The 18278-nt window shown below is 46.5% G+C and overlaps 2 protein-coding genes across 4 annotated transcripts in view; one reads left to right on the top strand and one right to left on the bottom strand.

Annotated features, from left to right (window-relative positions):
- The first annotated feature begins 4643 nt into the window (after nucleotides 1-4643).
- Nucleotides 4644-14081, top strand: AGMAT (agmatinase). Its single transcript, XM_040263998.1, has 7 exons — nucleotides 4644-5035; nucleotides 6719-6921; nucleotides 9940-9988; nucleotides 11059-11254; nucleotides 11695-11874; nucleotides 13048-13132; nucleotides 13804-14081. Exons 1-7 carry the CDS (start codon nucleotides 4737-4739, stop codon nucleotides 13875-13877), a joined length of 1086 nt encoding a protein of 361 aa, XP_040119932.1. The 5' UTR covers nucleotides 4644-4736; the 3' UTR covers nucleotides 13878-14081.
- Nucleotides 14082-14649: 568 nt separating this feature from the next.
- Nucleotides 14650-18278, bottom strand: part of DNAJC16 (DnaJ heat shock protein family (Hsp40) member C16) — a 39589-nt gene continuing 35960 nt past the window's right edge. For all 3 annotated transcript variants that reach the window (XM_040263995.1, XM_040263996.1, XM_040263997.1), the window contains one exon: nucleotides 14650-18025. In XM_040263995.1, coding sequence (XP_040119929.1) covers nucleotides 17626-18025 — 400 coding nt within the window. In that variant the 3' untranslated portion in view covers nucleotides 14650-17625. The remainder of the gene's footprint in view (nucleotides 18026-18278) is intronic.

Here is an 18278-nt window from a genome sequence, read left to right as displayed (position 1 = left end):
TTTCCACTGTTTCCCCATCTATTTCCCATGAAGTGATGGGACCAGATGCCATGATCTTAGTTTTCTGAATGTTGAGCTTTAAGCCAACTTTTTCACTCTCCTCTTTCACTTTCATTAAGAGGCTTTTTATATGTATACATATATCCCCTCCCTCTTGAGCCGCCTTCCCACCCCCCACCCATGAATGTAACTTTTCAGTATCAGGTTGTAAGCTTAAAATAGCTACTTGTAATAATGACCAGAACTTTTCCAGAAGGATGTCTTTAAGTTCTTGACAGCCATGACGAATTACTCAAATAGATAATAAAATTTAAAATGAAATTTCAACATTAAAAAATGTATAAAAGTTAAAATAGTTAAAGAAATGTCTTATTTTCTTTCGTTAAAATTGTCAATTGAAATTTCTTGTGATTCCATTAGTGTATCTTGAATCCAATCAAACTGTTTCATGTCAAACATTTACAAATAACAACACATGGGATTTCCCTGGTGGTTCAGTGGGGGCTGATTACAGGGGGCCCGGTTTGATCCTTGGTCAGAGAATTAGATCCCATGTACAGGAACTAAAGATCCAGCCTGCTGCATCTACAGCTTGGCTCAGCCAAATAAATAAATATTAAAAATAATGACACAGCTCTGTTTTAATGCACATTCCTTCAGGGTTGATACCCACCTAGTATGTACTAGTATTCACTGTTAATGGTTAGCTGGCGTCTGTTCTGATTGGTAATGTCTGTGCCATCTCAGATGTTAAGTATTTTTCACGTTAACCTTGCCTATGTGTGCTTAGTCACTCAGTTGTGTTCAACTCTTTGCGACCCCATGGACTGTAGCCTACCAGGCTCCTCTGTCCATGGGATTTTCCAGCCAAGAATACTGAAGTGGGTTGCCATTCCCTTCCAGGGGATCTTCCTAACCCAGGGATCGAACTCAGGTCTCCTGCACTACAGGCAGATTCTTTACTGTCTGAGCCACCAGCCCTTGCCTATAAGCATTGTTAAAGCAGCCACCCTGCAGTTAGCTTGGACATTGCTTGGACACCAGCCCAAAGTGGACAGAAACATCTGATACCATGTGAAGACAAGATTTGGGTCAGCCCTCTCGAGCTGCTCTGGCCGGAGTCCTCCCACCAGTCTCCTTGCCCCTGCATCCCTGACCACCTTGGGTTGCAGCTCCTCCTACTTGGCCCCTGGAACTCACTTCCTCTAGCAGGGCCCTGGACCCTTGTCTATAACGTGCAGCAATGCACTGTGCTGCTCTAGCCTCTGAAGTTGATGTCCAAGTGGTAACACATGGCAAGCAGCAAATACTGCTGACCTTCTGCCTACTTGTGGTGATTGCTAGGCAGGATGTCACACTCTGCTTTGCTTGGATTATCCCAAGGGGAGCTCTCCCCATGGGTTGTGTGTATCCACAGGCTGTTCTAGCTGGCAGGCCCAAGAGCCATGGGGTCTTTATGTTGTATTTCACCTGTAACTCAATTGCAGTACACTCGTATGTAATGACCATGGTTGGGAAACTCTGCAGCAGAGGAAACAGAACAGACAATGATGACACTACCTGTTATTTATCAATGCTTTCACAGTGGACCTCATTTATCCCTCATAAGAACATCCACTAAAAATTATCTTCCCACTTTACAGAGTAGGAAATAGATTTAGAAGAGTAAGTTGCTCAGGTTGACTTATGTTAAGTCCACCCTTCCATGACTGGGGTGCCTCAAGGATGTACACATTGGTGGGCTGGGTTAAAGGATGAGTTACTGGAGTGACAGCTTTACTTGAAAGTTTTTGGGGAAATTTTTTTGTTTTCTTGTTTTTCGGCTGCCCCTTGAGACTTGCAGGATCTCAGTTCCTGAATCAGGGATTGAACCCAGGCCCTGGGGTGAAAGCCCAGAATCCTAACCATGAGGCCACCAGAGAACTCCCTGGGGAAATTTTAACTGGTAAATAATATAAAGTATTTGGGAATTCCCTGGTGGTCCAGTGTTTAGGACTCTGTGCTTTCACTGCTGAGGGTGTGAGTTCAATCCCTGGCTGGGGAAATGAGATCCTACAAGCTTTGTGGCCAAGAAAAATAAATAAAATATTTTTATGCTAAAATAAACATGCGTTATCAAATGGAATGAAAACCTTGCACAAATTTGCAAGATCAAACATGAAACACCAAAGAAATATTGTGCTTCATGGAGGGCTACTTTGAGCAAGGCCCCCAGACCTACAGGGGATGGGGATGAGTTTTGTCTTCTGCCAACATTGGTAAAGAATCTACCTGCAATGCAGGAGGCTCCGGTTTGATTCCTGGGTCGGGAAGATCCTCTGAAGAAGGGATAGGCTACCCACTCCAGTGTTCTTGGGTTTCCCTTGTGGCTCAACTGGTAAAGAATCTGCCTGCAAGGGGGGAGACCTGGGTTCAATCCCTGGTTTGGGAAGATCCCCTGCAGAAGGGAAAGGCTACCTACTCCAGTACTCCAGTACTCTGGCCTCGAGAATTCCGTGGACTATGTAGTCCATGGGTTCACATAGAGTTAGAGACTACTGAGAGACTTTCACTTTCAGTGATGATTAAGGTTACACTACTAGTGGACCCAAGATTTTTTTTAAACTAAGAGTTTGAATGCTGCAACTAAAGTTCCTGCCTGCCACAACTAAGACCAGGTACAGCCAAATAAAACAAACAAACAAGAAATCCACGCCCCAAAACATCCAGGGAGTTAGCAAATGAGTGCCTGGAGCCCAGGGCTGGGATCTGGTTTGTGAATTATCTGCCCCTAGGTTCTGACTGTTTGCAATCCCAAGGACTGTAGCCCGCCAGGCCTCTGCCCATGGAATTTTCCGGGCAAGAATACTGGAGTGGGTTGCCATTTCTTCCTCCAGGGCATCTTCCCCACCCAGGGATTGAACCTGTGTCTCTTGCCTCTTCTGCAGTGGCAGGCAGATTCTTTACCACTGCACCACGTGGGAAGCCTTAGGTGAAAGTGAGAGAAAGTAAAAGTGAAGTCGCTTAGTTGTGTCCAACTCTGTGCAACCCCATGGACTGTAGCCTACCAGGCTCCTCCATCCGTGGGATTCTCCAGGCAAGGGTACTGGAGTGGGTTCCCATTTCCTTCTCTAGGGGATCTTCCCGATCCAGGGATCAAACCCAGGACTGCTGCATTGTACGCAGATGCTTTACCATCTGAGCCACCAGGGAAATCCAGGTGAAAGTGGTTATCTTAATATTGGAAGAGACTGTCATCAGAGAAGGAGCCATCACAGAGCAGACGAGCGAGCAGGGGCACACCTATCAGAGAGGCCCCTGCAGAAAGTGTAAGGGACAGGCGTGTTCAGCAGTAGCGAATGATGGAGAGGCTGGAGTCGTTGTCGCATAGTGCTTAGCAAATAATAGGCATGCGAATATTTGTGAGGAGAATGAAAGAAAAAAAAAAGGTAAGAAAAGGATACATTCAGGACAAGCCATGTGAAAGAAATAGTGGTAGAATCTGGGCAAAAATGTGTTAAACTAAGAAGAACCTATACTGTGTAGCACAGGCTTCCCCAGTGGCTCAGCGGTAAAGACTCTGCCTGCAGTGCAGGAGACGCAGAAGATGTGAGTTTGATCCCTAGGTCGGGAATATCCCCTGGAGGAAATGGCAACCCATTCTAGTATTCTTGCCTGGAGAGTCCCATGGGGTCGAAAAGAGTCAGACACGACTAAAGCAACTGAGCGTGCGCACACTATATAGCACAGGGATCTCTATTTAATACTCTGTAATGACCTATATGGGAAAAGAATCTAAAAAAGTACATGTATATGTATATGTAGGGGCTTCCCTTAGGGCACCGTGGTAAAGAACCCACCTGCCAATGCAGGAGACATAGGTTCGATCCCTGGATCAGGAAGATCGCCTGGAAAAGGAAATGGCTGGGTCCTCAGTATGGATTCTGCAGAGTCTTAACCACTGGATCGCCAGGGAATTCCCTAATGTTTGTGATTTTATTTAAAGGGGCCAATCTAATGCAAACGCCAGTCTTTCCCGTTCAATCTCAACTTCTAGAGATTAAAAATATATAATACCATCCAATGGCTCCATAACTTCATTACAAATCTAATCCTTTTTTTTTTTTTTTTAACCAGTGGGCTCACCTCTCAGGGGCTTCCTAGGTGCAATGGTAAAGAATCTGCTTGGCAATGCAGAAAATAGAGAGACTCAAGTTCAATCCCTCTGTCGGGAAGATCCCCTGGGGTAAGAAATAGCAACCCACTTCAGTATTCTCTTCTGGAAAATTCCATCGACAGAGGAGTCTGGCGGACACGACTGGGCAGGCACTGGCCTCTAACTCCTTTTTAGAAAAGGTTATTTAAGAAAGACTTTCTGCTTCCTGAGACTCCCATCCAGACATTTCTTGGTACTTAAAAAAGCTCCAATTTCTCTCGCTTAGAGAAAGGTCTTTCCCCTTCATGTCTTTCAGGTTTTAAAAGTATTACTCTGGGAGAGGAAACTGCTAAGGGCCGGATTCTGGGGGGCGCATACCCACTGGGGGCAGCGCACTGGACGTCAGCGGGGAACCGCGGTCCTAGTTCTATTTACCGAAAGAGCTAGAGGCCAAAGTTCAGAAAAGGGTGAAGGGAAGCGAGCGGCCGGGTCCCTGGAGCCCCTCCCCTGCCCGTAATCCCCGGGCGCCCCTGCACTTTGAGCCCGAGGTGGCTGGGGCTCTGGCTCCTGCGGGGACCAGCGGGGCGGGCACGCGGGCGGGATGCTGCGGCTGGTGGCGTCCACCTGCGCCAGGGGCCTGGGGGCTTGCGGGGGCTCGCGGAGGCTGGTTCCCGGGGGCCGAGCGCGTCCGATCGCGGGACTCTGCGACCCCAGCCGCCGCTTGAGCCGCCAGGCTTCCGACGCCCCCCGGAACCAACCCCCTAGTTCCGAGTTCGTGGCCCGATCGGTGGGCATCTGCTCCATGATGCGGCTGCCGGTGCAGGCCACTCCAGAGGGGCTGGACGCCGCCTTCGTCGGGGTACCGCTGGACATTGGGACCTCCAACCGGCCTGGGGCGAGGTAAGGCCAGCAGGATTCGGGGACACGTGTTGGGCAGCCTGGCGGCCACCGTGCATACAAAACTCATGGAGAGGTGCTTTCACTCACCCAGTGGAGCTGGAAGTCAGAGTCTGGCCCCAGAGTATCCTTTGGGAGCAGAGAAGCAGGTCGGTTTGCCTCAAGTAATCCCAAGGGCTCAGCACGTGTGTCACCCATTGGTAAAGAAAGAGGGAGTTTAGGGACCGAGCCTTCTCCATTCCCTGGCTTAGCTGGGATGGTGGCAGTGGGTACTTCCGGTTTACAAAAGCAGGGGACATTAAATTGAGAACAGAAGCTGGCTGCCCTTTCCTAAAACCTCTAGATATCACCTGACTCCAAAATTTGCTCAAAATAAGTCAGGTATTTTTGGCCGCGCCAAGGTGGCATGCCGGATCTTATTTCCCCGCCCAGGGATGGAACGGGCGCACCCTGCAGTGAAAGCACAGAGTCTTAACCACTGGCCCGCCAGTGAAGCCCGCCAAATTAAGGCAGTTTTCTTAAGAACGAATTGTTTTTGTTTAGTAGCTGAAGTCCTCTCAGACTCTTTGGCTACCCTAAGGACTGCAGCCCGTCAGGCTCCGCTGTCCGTGGGATTCTCCAGGCAAGAATACTGGAGTAGATTGCCATTCCCTTCTCAAGGGGATCTTCCCAATCCAGCGATCCAACCCGAGTCTCCTGCTTTGGCAGGTGGATTCTTTACCATCTGAAGCCAATCTTACCGAAAGCCCTAAGATTAAGTTAGAGGCAGTAAAACCGATTTTCCCAATTGTTGATCATGAGCTATTTCTGACTCAGCTCAGCAATATTCCAGCTGACTACTGATCTGAGTTATTACTGCCACCTTTGGTTAAATGCCTCCTGCTGCTGCTAAGTCGCTTCAGTCGTGTCCGACTCTGTGCGACCCCATAGACGGCAGCCCACCAGGCTCTCCCGTCCCTGGGATTCTCCAGGCAAGAACACTGGACTGGGTACTGAGTGCAATTTACTTATATCAGCAGAGTAAGGTAAATGTCATTATTACTTACAGATTAGGAACCTGAAGCTCAGAGATTAAGAAATTTAATGCTATTAAAGTAAATTGGTGGCATTAATCTAATGCCATTTAGTAAATTGGTGATGGGTGGGCTTCTAAGTCTGTGCCTTTAATCTCTTGACTATATAGGTCAGATCAGTAGTTCCCAGGGACTTCCCTGGTGGCTCAGATGGTAAAGCGTCTTCCTGCAGCGTCTCCCACAGACTCTGGTTCGATCCCTGGGTCAGGAAAATGCCCTGGAGAAGGAAATGGCAACCCACTCCAGTATTCTTGCCTGGAAAATCCCATGGACAGAGGAGCCTGGTGAGCTACAGTCCATGGGGTCACAAAGAGTCAGATATGACTGAGCTTTGAACTTTTGAGTGGTTCTCCGCAGGAGGATCGGGGTGTGTCTCTCCCCTCAGTGGCCACATTTGGCAGAGTCTGTAGGCAGTTTTGGTTATGGCAACATGTGGGAAGAGGTGCTACTGGCATCTAGTGGGCAAGGACCAGGGTTGCTGCAATGTATAGGATGAATCCCAACTCTGCAACAAAGATTCATTCAGCCCCAGCACAGAGCCTGGAAAGCTCTGGCCCAGGGAGAGTCTCTAAACCTTTACAGATGACTCATAGAGTGATTCTTCCTCTTCCAGATTTGGACCCCGACGGATCCGAGAAGAATCAGTGATGCTTAGGACCGCCAATCCTAGCACAGGAGCTGTTCCCTTCCAATTCCTCAAGGTTGCAGACCTAGGCGATGTGAATGTTAATCTTTACAACCTTCAGGACAGCTGCCGCCTGATTCGAGCAGACTATCAGAAAATCGTAGCAGCTGGCTGTGTTCCTCTGACCTTGGGTAATGGCAGCTGCAAGGCTAGTGTAGTTCTCTGCGCTTAGGGTTTATTTATCGTGAGCTGGAGTAGAGTTACTTCTCCAGGGCAAACCACTGTGAATATGGGGACAGAAGGAAAGGGAACATTTTTAGTTCATTTATTTTAGCCCCTGGGGAGAGGATATTTACATTTTTGGGACTAGTATGATGACAGAGATAGGCCAGGGGGAAGCAAGTGAGGCATTTATCTTGGTGCAAAATTTAAGGGGTTCCTAAAAAGCTAACAATATGCACAACTGATTTTCTCTTTTTGCTTCATGCTCCAGTATGGCTCAGAATAGCATAATTACTGATCCTATCTTTTTAAAAATTTTATTATGGATTCTTTTTCTTGCACTGATTTTGATTTTTAAAAATGTTACATTAAAATAGTATTTATCTTGATGACTGAGTAGTTATCTCTCTCTCTCTCTCTCTTTTTTTTTATGGCCTTGCAGCTTGCAGGATTTTAGTTCCCCAACCTGGGATTGAATCTGGTCCCCTGCAAGTGTGGAGTCCTAACCACTGGACCACCAGGGAATTCCCCAATTACTGTTTTTGGGGTGGTTTTTTTTTTAGTGTTCCTTCAATTTTGCATCCTTCAATTTATTCCTTCAATTTTGGCAAGTGCCTCTACCCACCTCACCTTGTCCCAACCCTTGATCTTGTGCCTGAGGAAAGCTGCTAGCAGGGGCTTAGTTGTGACTTTTTAACTATTTCAAGGGTGTTGTTTTAATGACTTGATTTGCGAGAACTGCAAGGGGGCCTTTTTTTCTCGCATCAGCGTCTATGTTAATCTATAGGGCAACTTTCTGCTGATCCTCCCCCGGCCATCCCGCCCCTCTGTCACTCTAGAGTTTCTCCTTCAGTTCACAAATAGTCAAAATTGTACCTTTTTCTAAATATCCAGTTGGAATTAAAAGATAATTTTATTTCTTCACTGGCTATGCTGAGTCTTCGTTGCTGTACGGGCTTTTCTGTAAAAGCAGCGAGCAGGGGCTCCTCTTAGTTGTGGTGCACAGGCTTCTCACTGCGGTGGCTTCTCTCATCGCTTCTCTCGTTTCGGAGCATGGGCTCTAGGGGGCGTGGGCTTCAGTAGTTGCAGTCCGCGGGCTCAGTAGTTGTGAGTCCTGGGATCTGGAGCATAGACTCAATAGTTGTGGCACAAGGGCTTTGTTGCTCCGTGGCATATGAGATCTTCCAGACCAGGGACTGAACCCGTTGTCTCCTGCATTGGCAGTCAGATTCTTTACTACTGAGCCAACAGGGAAGCCCTGTTTATTTTACTGGGTGTACCATTTGGCATGTGGATCTTAGTTCCCCAACCAGGGATCAAACCTGTGTCCCCTGCACTAGAAGCTTGGAGTTTTAACCACTGGACCACCAGGGAAGTCCCTCCAAATTTATTTTTGTCAAATAAGAGGGCCTAGCCTGCAAAGCCAGAGAAGGCAATGGCACCCCACTCCAGTACTCTTGCCTGGAAAATCCCATGGATGGAGGAGCCTGGTGGGCTGCAGTCCATGGGATCTCGAAGAGTCGGACACGACTGAGCGACTTCACTTTCACTTTTCACTTTCATGCATTGGAGAAGGAAATGGCAACCCACTCCAGTGTTCTTGCCTGGAGAATCCCAGGGACGGGGAGCCTAGTGGGCTGCCGTCTATGGAGTCGCACAGAGTCAGACACGACTGAAGCGACTTAGCAGCAGCAGCAGCCTGCAAAGCACAGTGGTAAGGAGTGGAGTTTCTGGCTGTCATGGCTTGAAATCTCAGCTCTACCTTTCACTAACTATTCATGCTTCATTCCCTTATCTGTAAAATGGGAATAGTAACACCACCACCTACCTTTTTATATTGTGTCAGAGGCATATAACTAAGGTGCATATAAAGTGCCCAGATTTGTGACTGGCATGTTTTAAGCTTCAATTATAATAGCTTTTGTTATTATTAATAATTATCAATGTTAATACTTTTCTAGGCCTGTGCTGTCTAGTATGGTAGCCCCTAGTCATAGGTGGCTGTTTGAATTGCAATAAAATAAACATTCAGTTCCTCAATTGCATGAGCCACATTTCCATAGCCAATGGCTAGGGCCCACCATGTTGGTCAGTGCAGATACAGAGCATGTGTGTCACTGCAGAAAGTTTACCTGGGCAGAGCTGGTTCTGACCATTTTCCCCATCAGCCTTAATTTTGTTGTTGTTCAGTCGCTCAGTTGTGTCCAAATCTTGCAACCCCATGGACTGCTGCTTGCTCAAATTCATGTCCATTGAGTCAGCGATGCCATCCAACCATCTTGTTCTCTGTCATCCCCTTCTCCTTCTGCCTTCTATCTTTCCAGCATCAGGGTCTTTTTCAATGAGTCGGCTCCTCGCATCAAATGGCTGAAGTACTGAAGCTTCAGCTTCAGCATCAGTCCTTTCAACGGATATTCAGGGTTGATTTCCTTTAGGATTGACTGGTTTGATCTCCTTGGTGTCCAAGGGACTCTCAAGAGTCTTCTCCAGCACCACAGTTTAAAAGCATATATTCTTTGGCACTCAGCCTGCTTTATGGTCCAACTCTCATATCCACACATGATTACTGGAAAAACCATAGCTTTGATTATATTAAGGCTTAAATTATAAGCCTTAATTTTCTCTTACTTTATAAATTTTATTTTTTTTACTCTTTGTCCACGCCATGTAGTATGTGGGATCTTAGTTACCCAACCAGGGATTGAACCCAAGACCCTGGCATTGGAAGCATGGAGTCTCAACCACTGGACCCCAGGGAAGTCCCTTAATTTTCTCTTTTAAATGACAATGTAATGTTAGACATTTAGTGGCCATTTTTTGATCACTGAACAAGATCTTATTTTAGCTATGGTTATAGTTCTTCCAGTCTAATTGAAAAGGTGGCAGAATTGGGCAAACTGAAGATGGTTCCAGGTGGGATACATGGTTCTCAAATCTTATTCCAAATCCATATTACAAGTTTTCTTTCTTTTTTTTTCTCTTTGAAGGTGGAGATCATACAATCACCTACCCTATATTGCAAGCGATAGCAGAAAAGTAAGTCCCAAAAGGTGGAGCCCAAGTGAGGTTTCAGAATTCAGGAGCTGGAGAATGAGTTGTTTGCTGCTAGAGGGCGTCAGGTGACTTCTGCTGGCTCAGGTTACTGGGAGTGATAGAAGCAACTCGGTGGGGAATTTCCTATGGATCAAAATTAATGTCGAGCTCCAGGTGTGTCTGTCAGTCACCAGCTGGGAGCCAAGACAATTTATTATTAATGCCTTGGCCACCCTCGCTTGCCCTAGATCTGCTCTGTTATGCAGGCTCAGCGTTTGCCTCTGTTTTTGGAAGATGAGCCTTTACTGAAATACACAACCCCAGTTAACTTTAGTTTCTGTTTTGCCTCAAAGGCCAAATACAAATACTGACAAGCACTGTGGTGTTTCTTGCTGAGGGGAGGCCCTGTGTTTTCCTGAAAGGCCCCCTTTCCCAGAAGTTGAGGAGATGGATTTTTCCAGTAGTGAAAGTCTACCAGGCGTTGGCTAATTTTGGTTACTTTGAGAAAGAGACAGATGGGCGGAGGTGATGCTGCTCCAGAATTGAGGAGAGATGTGTGGGTAGCCTTCTGGCTGGGGGTGGGTGGGGCCAAGTCTTTTCTTGAAGCTATGTTAGCCTGGCATGGATTTGGATTGTCTGTTTATTTTGGGTGCCTGGAAGGGTTGATGGAAATTATAGAGAGCTGGGGGGGCAGGGGAAGCTGCTTCTCGGTACTGCAGTTGAAGAAAGGGTGGCGTTGATTTGCTGAGCCTTCACACGAGCTCACCTGAACCACCACCCTATCTTCTCATCCTACCAGCACTCTCTGTCTTTAAGTAAAGAAAATTCTGGGTGAGAGGTAGAGAGTGTCAGCTAAAGCACAGGACTATTTTCTGCCTGATTCCTCTGAGCTTATTTTTCTTCTGAGATGCTCAGGGATTTGAAGTCAGAAGCCAGTTGCAAGGCTGGTAATTGATGCCAGATTTCCCTCCCTCTATGGCTGTGAGTTGTCACTAGGTTTTGGTGGCCTGGAGGGTTGCTGTGTTTGGGCCCTACTGGGAGGCCTGGCCTCTGAGCTGCCCTGTTGTCAACAGGCATGGTCCTGTGGGGCTGGTGCATGTGGATGCTCACATGGACACAGCTGACAAGGCCCTAGGGGAGAAGCTCTATCACGGGACCCCTTTCCGCCGGTGCGTGGATGAGGGACTCCTGGACTGCAAGCGTGTGGTGCAGATCGGCATCCGGGGCTCTTCCACGACCTTGGATACCTACAGATACAGCCGGAGCCAGGTGACAGACTGAAAGCCCCTCCTGCTGTCCCTAGCCCCTCACACTGCCTTCCTCTCCATCAGCCATTCAATGGCAACTATGGATTCAATGGGGTTTTGCTGATCAAGTTCCCAAAGTGGGGATGGAAGCTGAGTTTGCATCATGTGGAGCAGAGAGGAGCAAGGGTGCTAGTTGATGAGGCAGATGAGGCCTTATTGCTGGGGAAGGGAGACAAGCAGAAACAAACGAAGCCCTTAGATGTTGCTGGCTTGGAAAAGAGCCAAGGAGGTCCAGACACAAGTCAATGGGTCTGATATGGGGATGACAGTTCCCTCCTCATGGAGACTGAGGATCAAATGTGAGGTGCATGTAAGCAGAGAATACAGTGGGCCCATAGACAATGCCTTGTAAATACTCCAGGCCAAATTATCAACCTTCTGCTCCAATTTCTACCTTTCCAGGGCTTCCGGGTGGTCCTGGCTGAAGACTGCTGGCTGAAGTCACTGGTTCCTCTGATGGGGGAAGTGAGGCAGCAGATGGGAGGCAGACCCATTTATATCAGCTTTGATATTGATGGCTTGGACCCTGCTTACGCCCCGGGCACAGGGACACCTGAAATTGCCGGTCTTACTCCTGGTCAGGTAAGGAACTTCACCAGTGACACATCTTTGGGGTGAGGACACTGAGTCTCCCACTTTCCTGGGACTTGAACTGAGTCTTCAGGAATCAGATGGGATTTTAAAATCAGAGCATTTGGGCCTTTATTGTTCTCAGGGCTGAGATTTGGATTTTCCCTTACTGATGAGCAATTGATGTTGGCAAGGGCTCTCCTTTCTTTTCTTGGATATAACAACAGTCTGTTATTTGGTCTTTCTGCCTCTGGTCCACCTGTCTATGGGGACAGTATTGTAGTAACCCATGTTAAGACACCAAACTTTATTTTTTGGGGGGTTCAATTAAAAAAAAATATGCATAGTGGGATGAACCACCTCCCAAGGTAGTTCAAGAATTTTGGAAATCCTCAAATAAAGCTCTCATAGGTATGCTCAGCATACACACAGGGAGGCAGAATTGGGGTGTGGTTATAACCGGAAGGAAAGCTCCAGGGGGTGGACCTTTGTTCTGGTCACTCTTCTTGGAACTGAGGATAGTGTCTGACATATAAGTAGGATGTACTCACAGATATTGGAGTAAATGAATGAAGACTGCTTGAACTGAACTGATTATCATCTATCCTCTCAGAAAGGAGGATGGTCATATCTGCCTCTCTCAAAGCCTTTCCTGGTTCCCGCTAGTTTTCTAGAACACACTCCATTCCTCTGCTTTTCATCATTTCAGCTTTTCATCCTTTCAGCTGTTCACCTGCAAAATGGAGGCAAAGTGATGCTCCTGCAACCACCCCCCTCACTTATCCTGTCTTCTAACTACAGTACTTCTTCCATCATGGCACCTCTGCACGTCTTTCCCTCTGCCTGGGCCGCCCTCTCCCTGCTCCTCTGCTCAGTCAGTTCTTTGAGCTAAGTGCTTCCACCTTAGAGGGGCCTTTCCCCACCTCTGAGGTTGTCTTCCATGAAACTGTCCCTGGTGCCAAAAATGGGGACTGCTGCCTGGATGCATGGCACTGAAGCGATTGGTTAGCTGGTTTCTATCATCCCTCAGGGTGCCTGGTGGTGAGTGAATGTTTATTGAGGGAGAGTGACAGTTTCAAGTCGAAGGGGGGGTCTGGGTTGGGAGAAATCCATGGAGGCCTCTACTGGTGGCTTTCCGTTGTCACTGGTTACCGTTGTGGACAACTCAAACTTGATCTTGGACAGGCTCTGGAGATCATCCGGGGTTGTCAAGGCCTGAATGTGGTGGGTTGTGACCTCGTGGAAGTTTCACCACCCTACGATCCTTCTGGTGAGTAAGGGAGACAAGTGTGATCTGTAGGCAGCTGCTAGTTTAAACTGTCTTCCTCTAATTAGTAAGTAGATGGATGGGTCCTTTTAGACAACTCGGGAACCTACCGAGTACCTCCTACAGTGAAGAAAATAAACCTATTAACACACACTACAGATGTGAGCTAATGAACCCTAACAGAACCCCTGGGAGGCGGCTAAGGCTTATTAGCTGGCCCCACCCATCAGCAGAAGAGAAGCCAGCCTGCAGTTCAGTGATGGGGTGGCACAGTGCCATTCACCTTTGATATTTCACTGAACAGTGAATTCTCAAGGCACAAATCATATTTATAAATATTAATAAACCAGGAGAGTCAGCTGGTTTAGGAGAGAGATTCAAAGCAGATGCCATCCCACTAATTTTAATGTAGCAGCTTACAGACTTGGGCCTATTAGATTCAGAGGATAGATAATAAATACAATACACACCATGATGATAGGTTTTCCTTTGGGGAAATCTGTTCCCAGGGTAAACAGAGCCTTCTGAATTTAAAAATACTATTTCTGAATGGTGCTGGATGGAGAGAATGCTGGGGAAAGCATGTCCATGGGGTGGTCAGGTAGCACAGGCAGGACGCTGACCTAAGGCAGTGGTCTGCATGCTGCTCATGCTTGGGTTTCACCTCTTTGTAGGTAACACAGCCCTGGTGGCGGCTAACCTGCTGTTTGAGATGCTGTGTGTTCTCCCCAAAGTGACAGTCGCCTGAACCTTGTCCTGAGGTTCTTCAAGATGAAACAACAGCTTGCACAGATGATAATTCTCCAGAAGCACTTGGGTGAAAGCAAAATCTGAGAACTGAAGAGCTGATGCCAATAAAACATTCTGCTAAAAACGTCATTGGTGGCTGTACCATCAGGGCATTCAGTGAAACTCGAATCCAAACAGCCAATATTCCTCAGGAGTTTGAATTAACTTAAAAAAAAGATGTACTTGTGCTGTTTTCTCGTTTGAAGAATGGTGATGGAGGATAAAGGGGAAAGGGATGGAGAATGCAGTTTATCTACAATTTGGAGGGATGGAATGAAAAAATCCTATGAAATTATACTGTAGAAACATTCCAGATTTCTATAGTATCTTCCTTTCAAATATAGCCCCTACTCTGAGGAGCCTAGGACTGCATCTTGGTTTTAGGGCTTCTGTGAACATTAAACAAAGTGTGAAAGGAAAAGAATGTGCAGATCCTAATAAAGAGACTTCCCACTCAAAACCCCAGGAAGATGCAGGAATGTCTTCTAAACCAGTTAACATCAGCTGGCCTCCGAAGGGCTGTTTATACACTTCCTCAACTTACTCCCTCTAAGCCTATGTTACATTATCTTCTCTTCAAGCTGACCCACCCTCTAGGACAGCAGTACCCGAAATCTGCACTGAAGGTGTGATGATCTCAAGCATGTATTGAGTAACATGCAGATTCGATTCTGGGGATCATGTGAACACTGTCAAATCATCACCTCGTGACATAAGAGCTACCCGTAATCTTCACACATTAAAATAGTTTATTTCTGTTTCCAGTCTGTAAGATTCTTAAAACAAAATAACATCAGCTTCAGTGCCTGTTTCACAATACAAAACAAAAACAACATAAAAAGACACCATTTGCCGAATAAGTTATTTGTTCCTAAGAGTATCAAAAGTGCAAAATATTCACCTTCTTTTCAGATCTGTCTTGAAAGTATAATCATCTTCCTTGACACACTGAACAGAGAGACTCAGCAGCTGCCAGGCTACGTTTCTTTTCCGGGGACACAGTCAGGTATTTGGATGTGAGCAGCGTTTCATTTGTCAAGTTGTTCTGCACCAGCTTTCCAGTAATTCCACTTAGGAAAAAACGTTTGAGTGTTTGCTCCTAATCCTTTGCCCCATATAACACAAACCACTTAAAACACAGTCAGATCCCACTTCTTTTTATATCAGGAAAAATGTATGTACTGAATGAGGAGGAAATCAACCCATTATTTCAAAACCACAGCCAAATTTTCATGATTAGTCAGGGATGGCAGCAAGACTGTGGTGCCTCATGGGACTTAGGGCAGGCTTGCTTACTGACACGTTGCTTGGTTGGAGCTGATGAACTTTACGTTACAGACTATGCCACCAACACCTGGGCCTAATGAAAAAATATTTTTTAAATGGGTGCCACGTGTCTACAAAGGCTCGTTTTAGGTCAGTGACTGTTGCATCTGTTAAACATGAGACATAAACTGTATCAACCAGAAAAACCTACCTCTAACAACATCAGTGTTGTCAGTTCCAAGAAACCCAAAGACCAAGAAGTTAACTTAAAGCCAAAATTGGGTCTGTTTGATTTACATATGTGACAAAGAGAAACAGTAGCATTTGCTGAGCAAGATGGTGGCTCATACATTTGATACAGAAGTAAAGAAATTCATGGAAAAAACATTCAGGAGGAAAGGCTTAGGTAGTCAAGAGTCAAGGTCAGTTTAAAATAAAAGCTTATCAGTGTCCTCTTGGGGGACATTATCTACCAGTCCCCAAAGAGATCTCTAGATGATTTTTTTTGGACTGAAATATTTCCTAGGAATGTTTTCATCATTATTGCTTTCCTTTTTTTGTGCAAATGAAAGGTGCAGCAGTCTGAACATGCTTTTAAATAAAATTTTTGAAAATGAACAGATCTGGGGTGTTTTGGTTTTCAGAAATTAAGGTCAGGAATCCCATTAGTAGCAGAAACTAAAAAAAGAAAAACTTACCATTGAACCAAACCACTCCTCATATAAGCAACTTGGCCAGAGGAGATGCAGAAAATAATTTTGCATCACAGAGCCAAAAATGAATTCCTTGATCAGTCCCACCTGGGCCAGGTGCCACGCCAAGGCAATCAAAATAAACACCCATTTGGAGAGGATCATGTGGAAAAAATAAAGCCTGGCAGTGATTTCATTTTTTTTTTTTTTTAAATAAAGCTATAGATTCCATTAACTACAAGAATTTCTGGACTCAATTTATTACTTGCCACTGTCACTCAATCCAAATGGCTTAGTTTAAAGCAATTATGATTAAAGTAAATAGCAGTTATTAATCTATTTTGTCCCATCACTGATTTTGAGCCTTCACTTTACAAAAGGACAATTTGCTTTGACATTTGAACTCTTTGAGGTTGTCCAAACTCCAGGCAGTTTGCTCTTAAAAGAAAAGGAAAGCTTTCTAACTGGCTGGTAGAATCCCGCCTGGAGTCCATGGTTCACCAGAACCTAGCAAGCTGGGATGCTGACGACAGGTCTGATCCTGTTACTGGTGAAGCAGTTGTTGAGAGTGAAAACAATTAAGATGAGACATTGAAATATAGGCCAGAAGCTCAAAGTGAGCAAAACAGGAGTCTAGAACGTGTCTTGGCTCACTTGTCATGAAAGAGGACTTGAAGATACAGGACTGTTGGGGTAACAGGGTTCAAATACAACTGCTGAGAAATTTCAAGTTCCTTGATACAAAGATGTGTCTGGTATTTTACTAAGGAGACACTACTGGAGCGAAGAGGTTCCTTGAACCTGACTCACACTGGGAGTAACGTGTCTTCAGCTGAACATCTACTGGCTTATGGCAGCTTATCTCTACGTTCTGAGAACACGATTACAAGTTATGGCTCCTAATACCCATACCCTAGAACTGACAGAGGCAGAAAAGCATCTGAAAACATACAGGTAAATGGTTCAAGGTCATTACAGTACCTCTTGCCCTGCGGACCCCTCCGAGGACACTTTAGTGCTTGGGGGGCAGCCGATGGGGCGCTCAGAGAGGCACTGCCTCAGGCCCTGCCCAGCCTGCCCCTCTCTTGTCTTGGGAAGAAAACTGAACTGAAAGGCAGAGCCCCCACTCATCCTTAACCTTTAAAACTGTGGCTGACCAGCTGTTGTAGGGGGATGCCCCCCAAATATAGTTTTAGCTATTCACTACCAGAGAAATCATTGACGTAGGATTGCTTGGAACTAGGCCTCTTTCAAGATGCAGATGCAGGGCCCAGAAGCTGAGGTGGGTTGTGCCAATGGAAGAGCAAGCACTGGGGCAGAAGCACAGCCCAGGCCGGATGGGGGAGGCAGGTGACCGCCCAGCACACCTGGCTTGAGAGGCCCCCCCCCCAACACCTCCACTGCAGGGCCCAGCAGAGAGATACAGAGATGGGGCAGGGGAGGGTGGGGCGAGCATGTGGAGAGACGACAAAGGAAGAGGGAAGGAACAGTCTGTTTTAAATAGTGTGGCATTCAAATGAGGAAATAAAGACCCAAAGGAAAATATTCTGATCTGGGGAAGTCAACGTGTGGTGTTTTTCACTCCTAGGATAGGACAGGACAAAGGAAAGATTCTTCTAGCCATTGTTCTGGAAGAATAATCTAAAATCTATACTCTGTCCATTGTGATGGTTTGAGTCCTGAAAAATACCTGTTCACAGGGGCCTGTTAAAAAGTCTGAAGAGTTCGAGTCTCTTTTTTGAAGCCCTGTCAGTCTAGGTCAGGCCATGACGGGATATAAAACCTCTGTAAGGAGCCTTCCAGCAGCCGTTCCATCCATAAGGACAGCTTGCTCAATTTTCCTTTGATGGGCCTGGGTCCGAGGCCAGAGGAAGACTTTCCTCGACACTCACCCAGATGGAGGGAGGAGTCAAAGTCACTGCATGGCCCCATGGCTTCCTCTTCTTCCACTGCTTTTTGGGGCTTGAAGAGGCAGAAGTATTTCTTGTGGCCGTTTAGAGCCAGCACATAGCCCGTGTAGTCACGCTCCATGAAATGTTTGTCGTACTGGTTTGGTATTGGGGCCGCATCTTGAGCAAATTCTAGTAAGTATTCAAGCCATTCTCTGTGTTTATCTAGACTCAGGAAGGAAAAGTGTAGGCAGCTGCTCCTGGAGGAAGGACAGAATGAGGATTTAGGGTACTTCTGGGCACATTTAATCACAGGGAACTTAAGACTCTCAGTCGGATTTCAAACAGGAAAAGGCTTTGTGTTGGGTAGGGTGTGGAGAAATGAAGGAGTTCTGCGGGGCCTGGAGGGTTTCTACAAGGTGGCAGCAGCCTCTCAACCATTTCCAGTTCCCTGCTGGGGGTCAGTCCCTGCTGGGTGTCACTCTCAGTGTCGGGCTTCAGGAAAACACAGGA

The sequence above is a fragment of the Oryx dammah genome, unplaced genomic scaffold (assembly GCF_014754425.2).
Source record: "Oryx dammah isolate SB20612 unplaced genomic scaffold, SCBI_Odam_1.1 HiC_scaffold_21, whole genome shotgun sequence".
Taxonomy (NCBI): Eukaryota; Metazoa; Chordata; class Mammalia; order Artiodactyla; family Bovidae; genus Oryx; species Oryx dammah.
This window is presented reverse-complemented; position numbering and strand designations above follow the sequence as displayed.

Coding starts and splice junctions, on each gene's coding strand:
- AGMAT (XM_040263998.1), top strand. CDS start 4,737: ATGCTGCGGCTGGTGGCGTCCACCTGCGCCAGGGGCCTGGGGGCTTGC. Junction 11,255..11,694: donor ACAGATACAGCCGGAGCCAG/GTGACAGACTGA, acceptor CTACCTTTCCAG/GGCTTCCGGGTGGTCCTGGC. Junction 13,133..13,803: donor ACCACCCTACGATCCTTCTG/GTGAGTAAGGGA, acceptor ACCTCTTTGTAG/GTAACACAGCCCTGGTGGCG.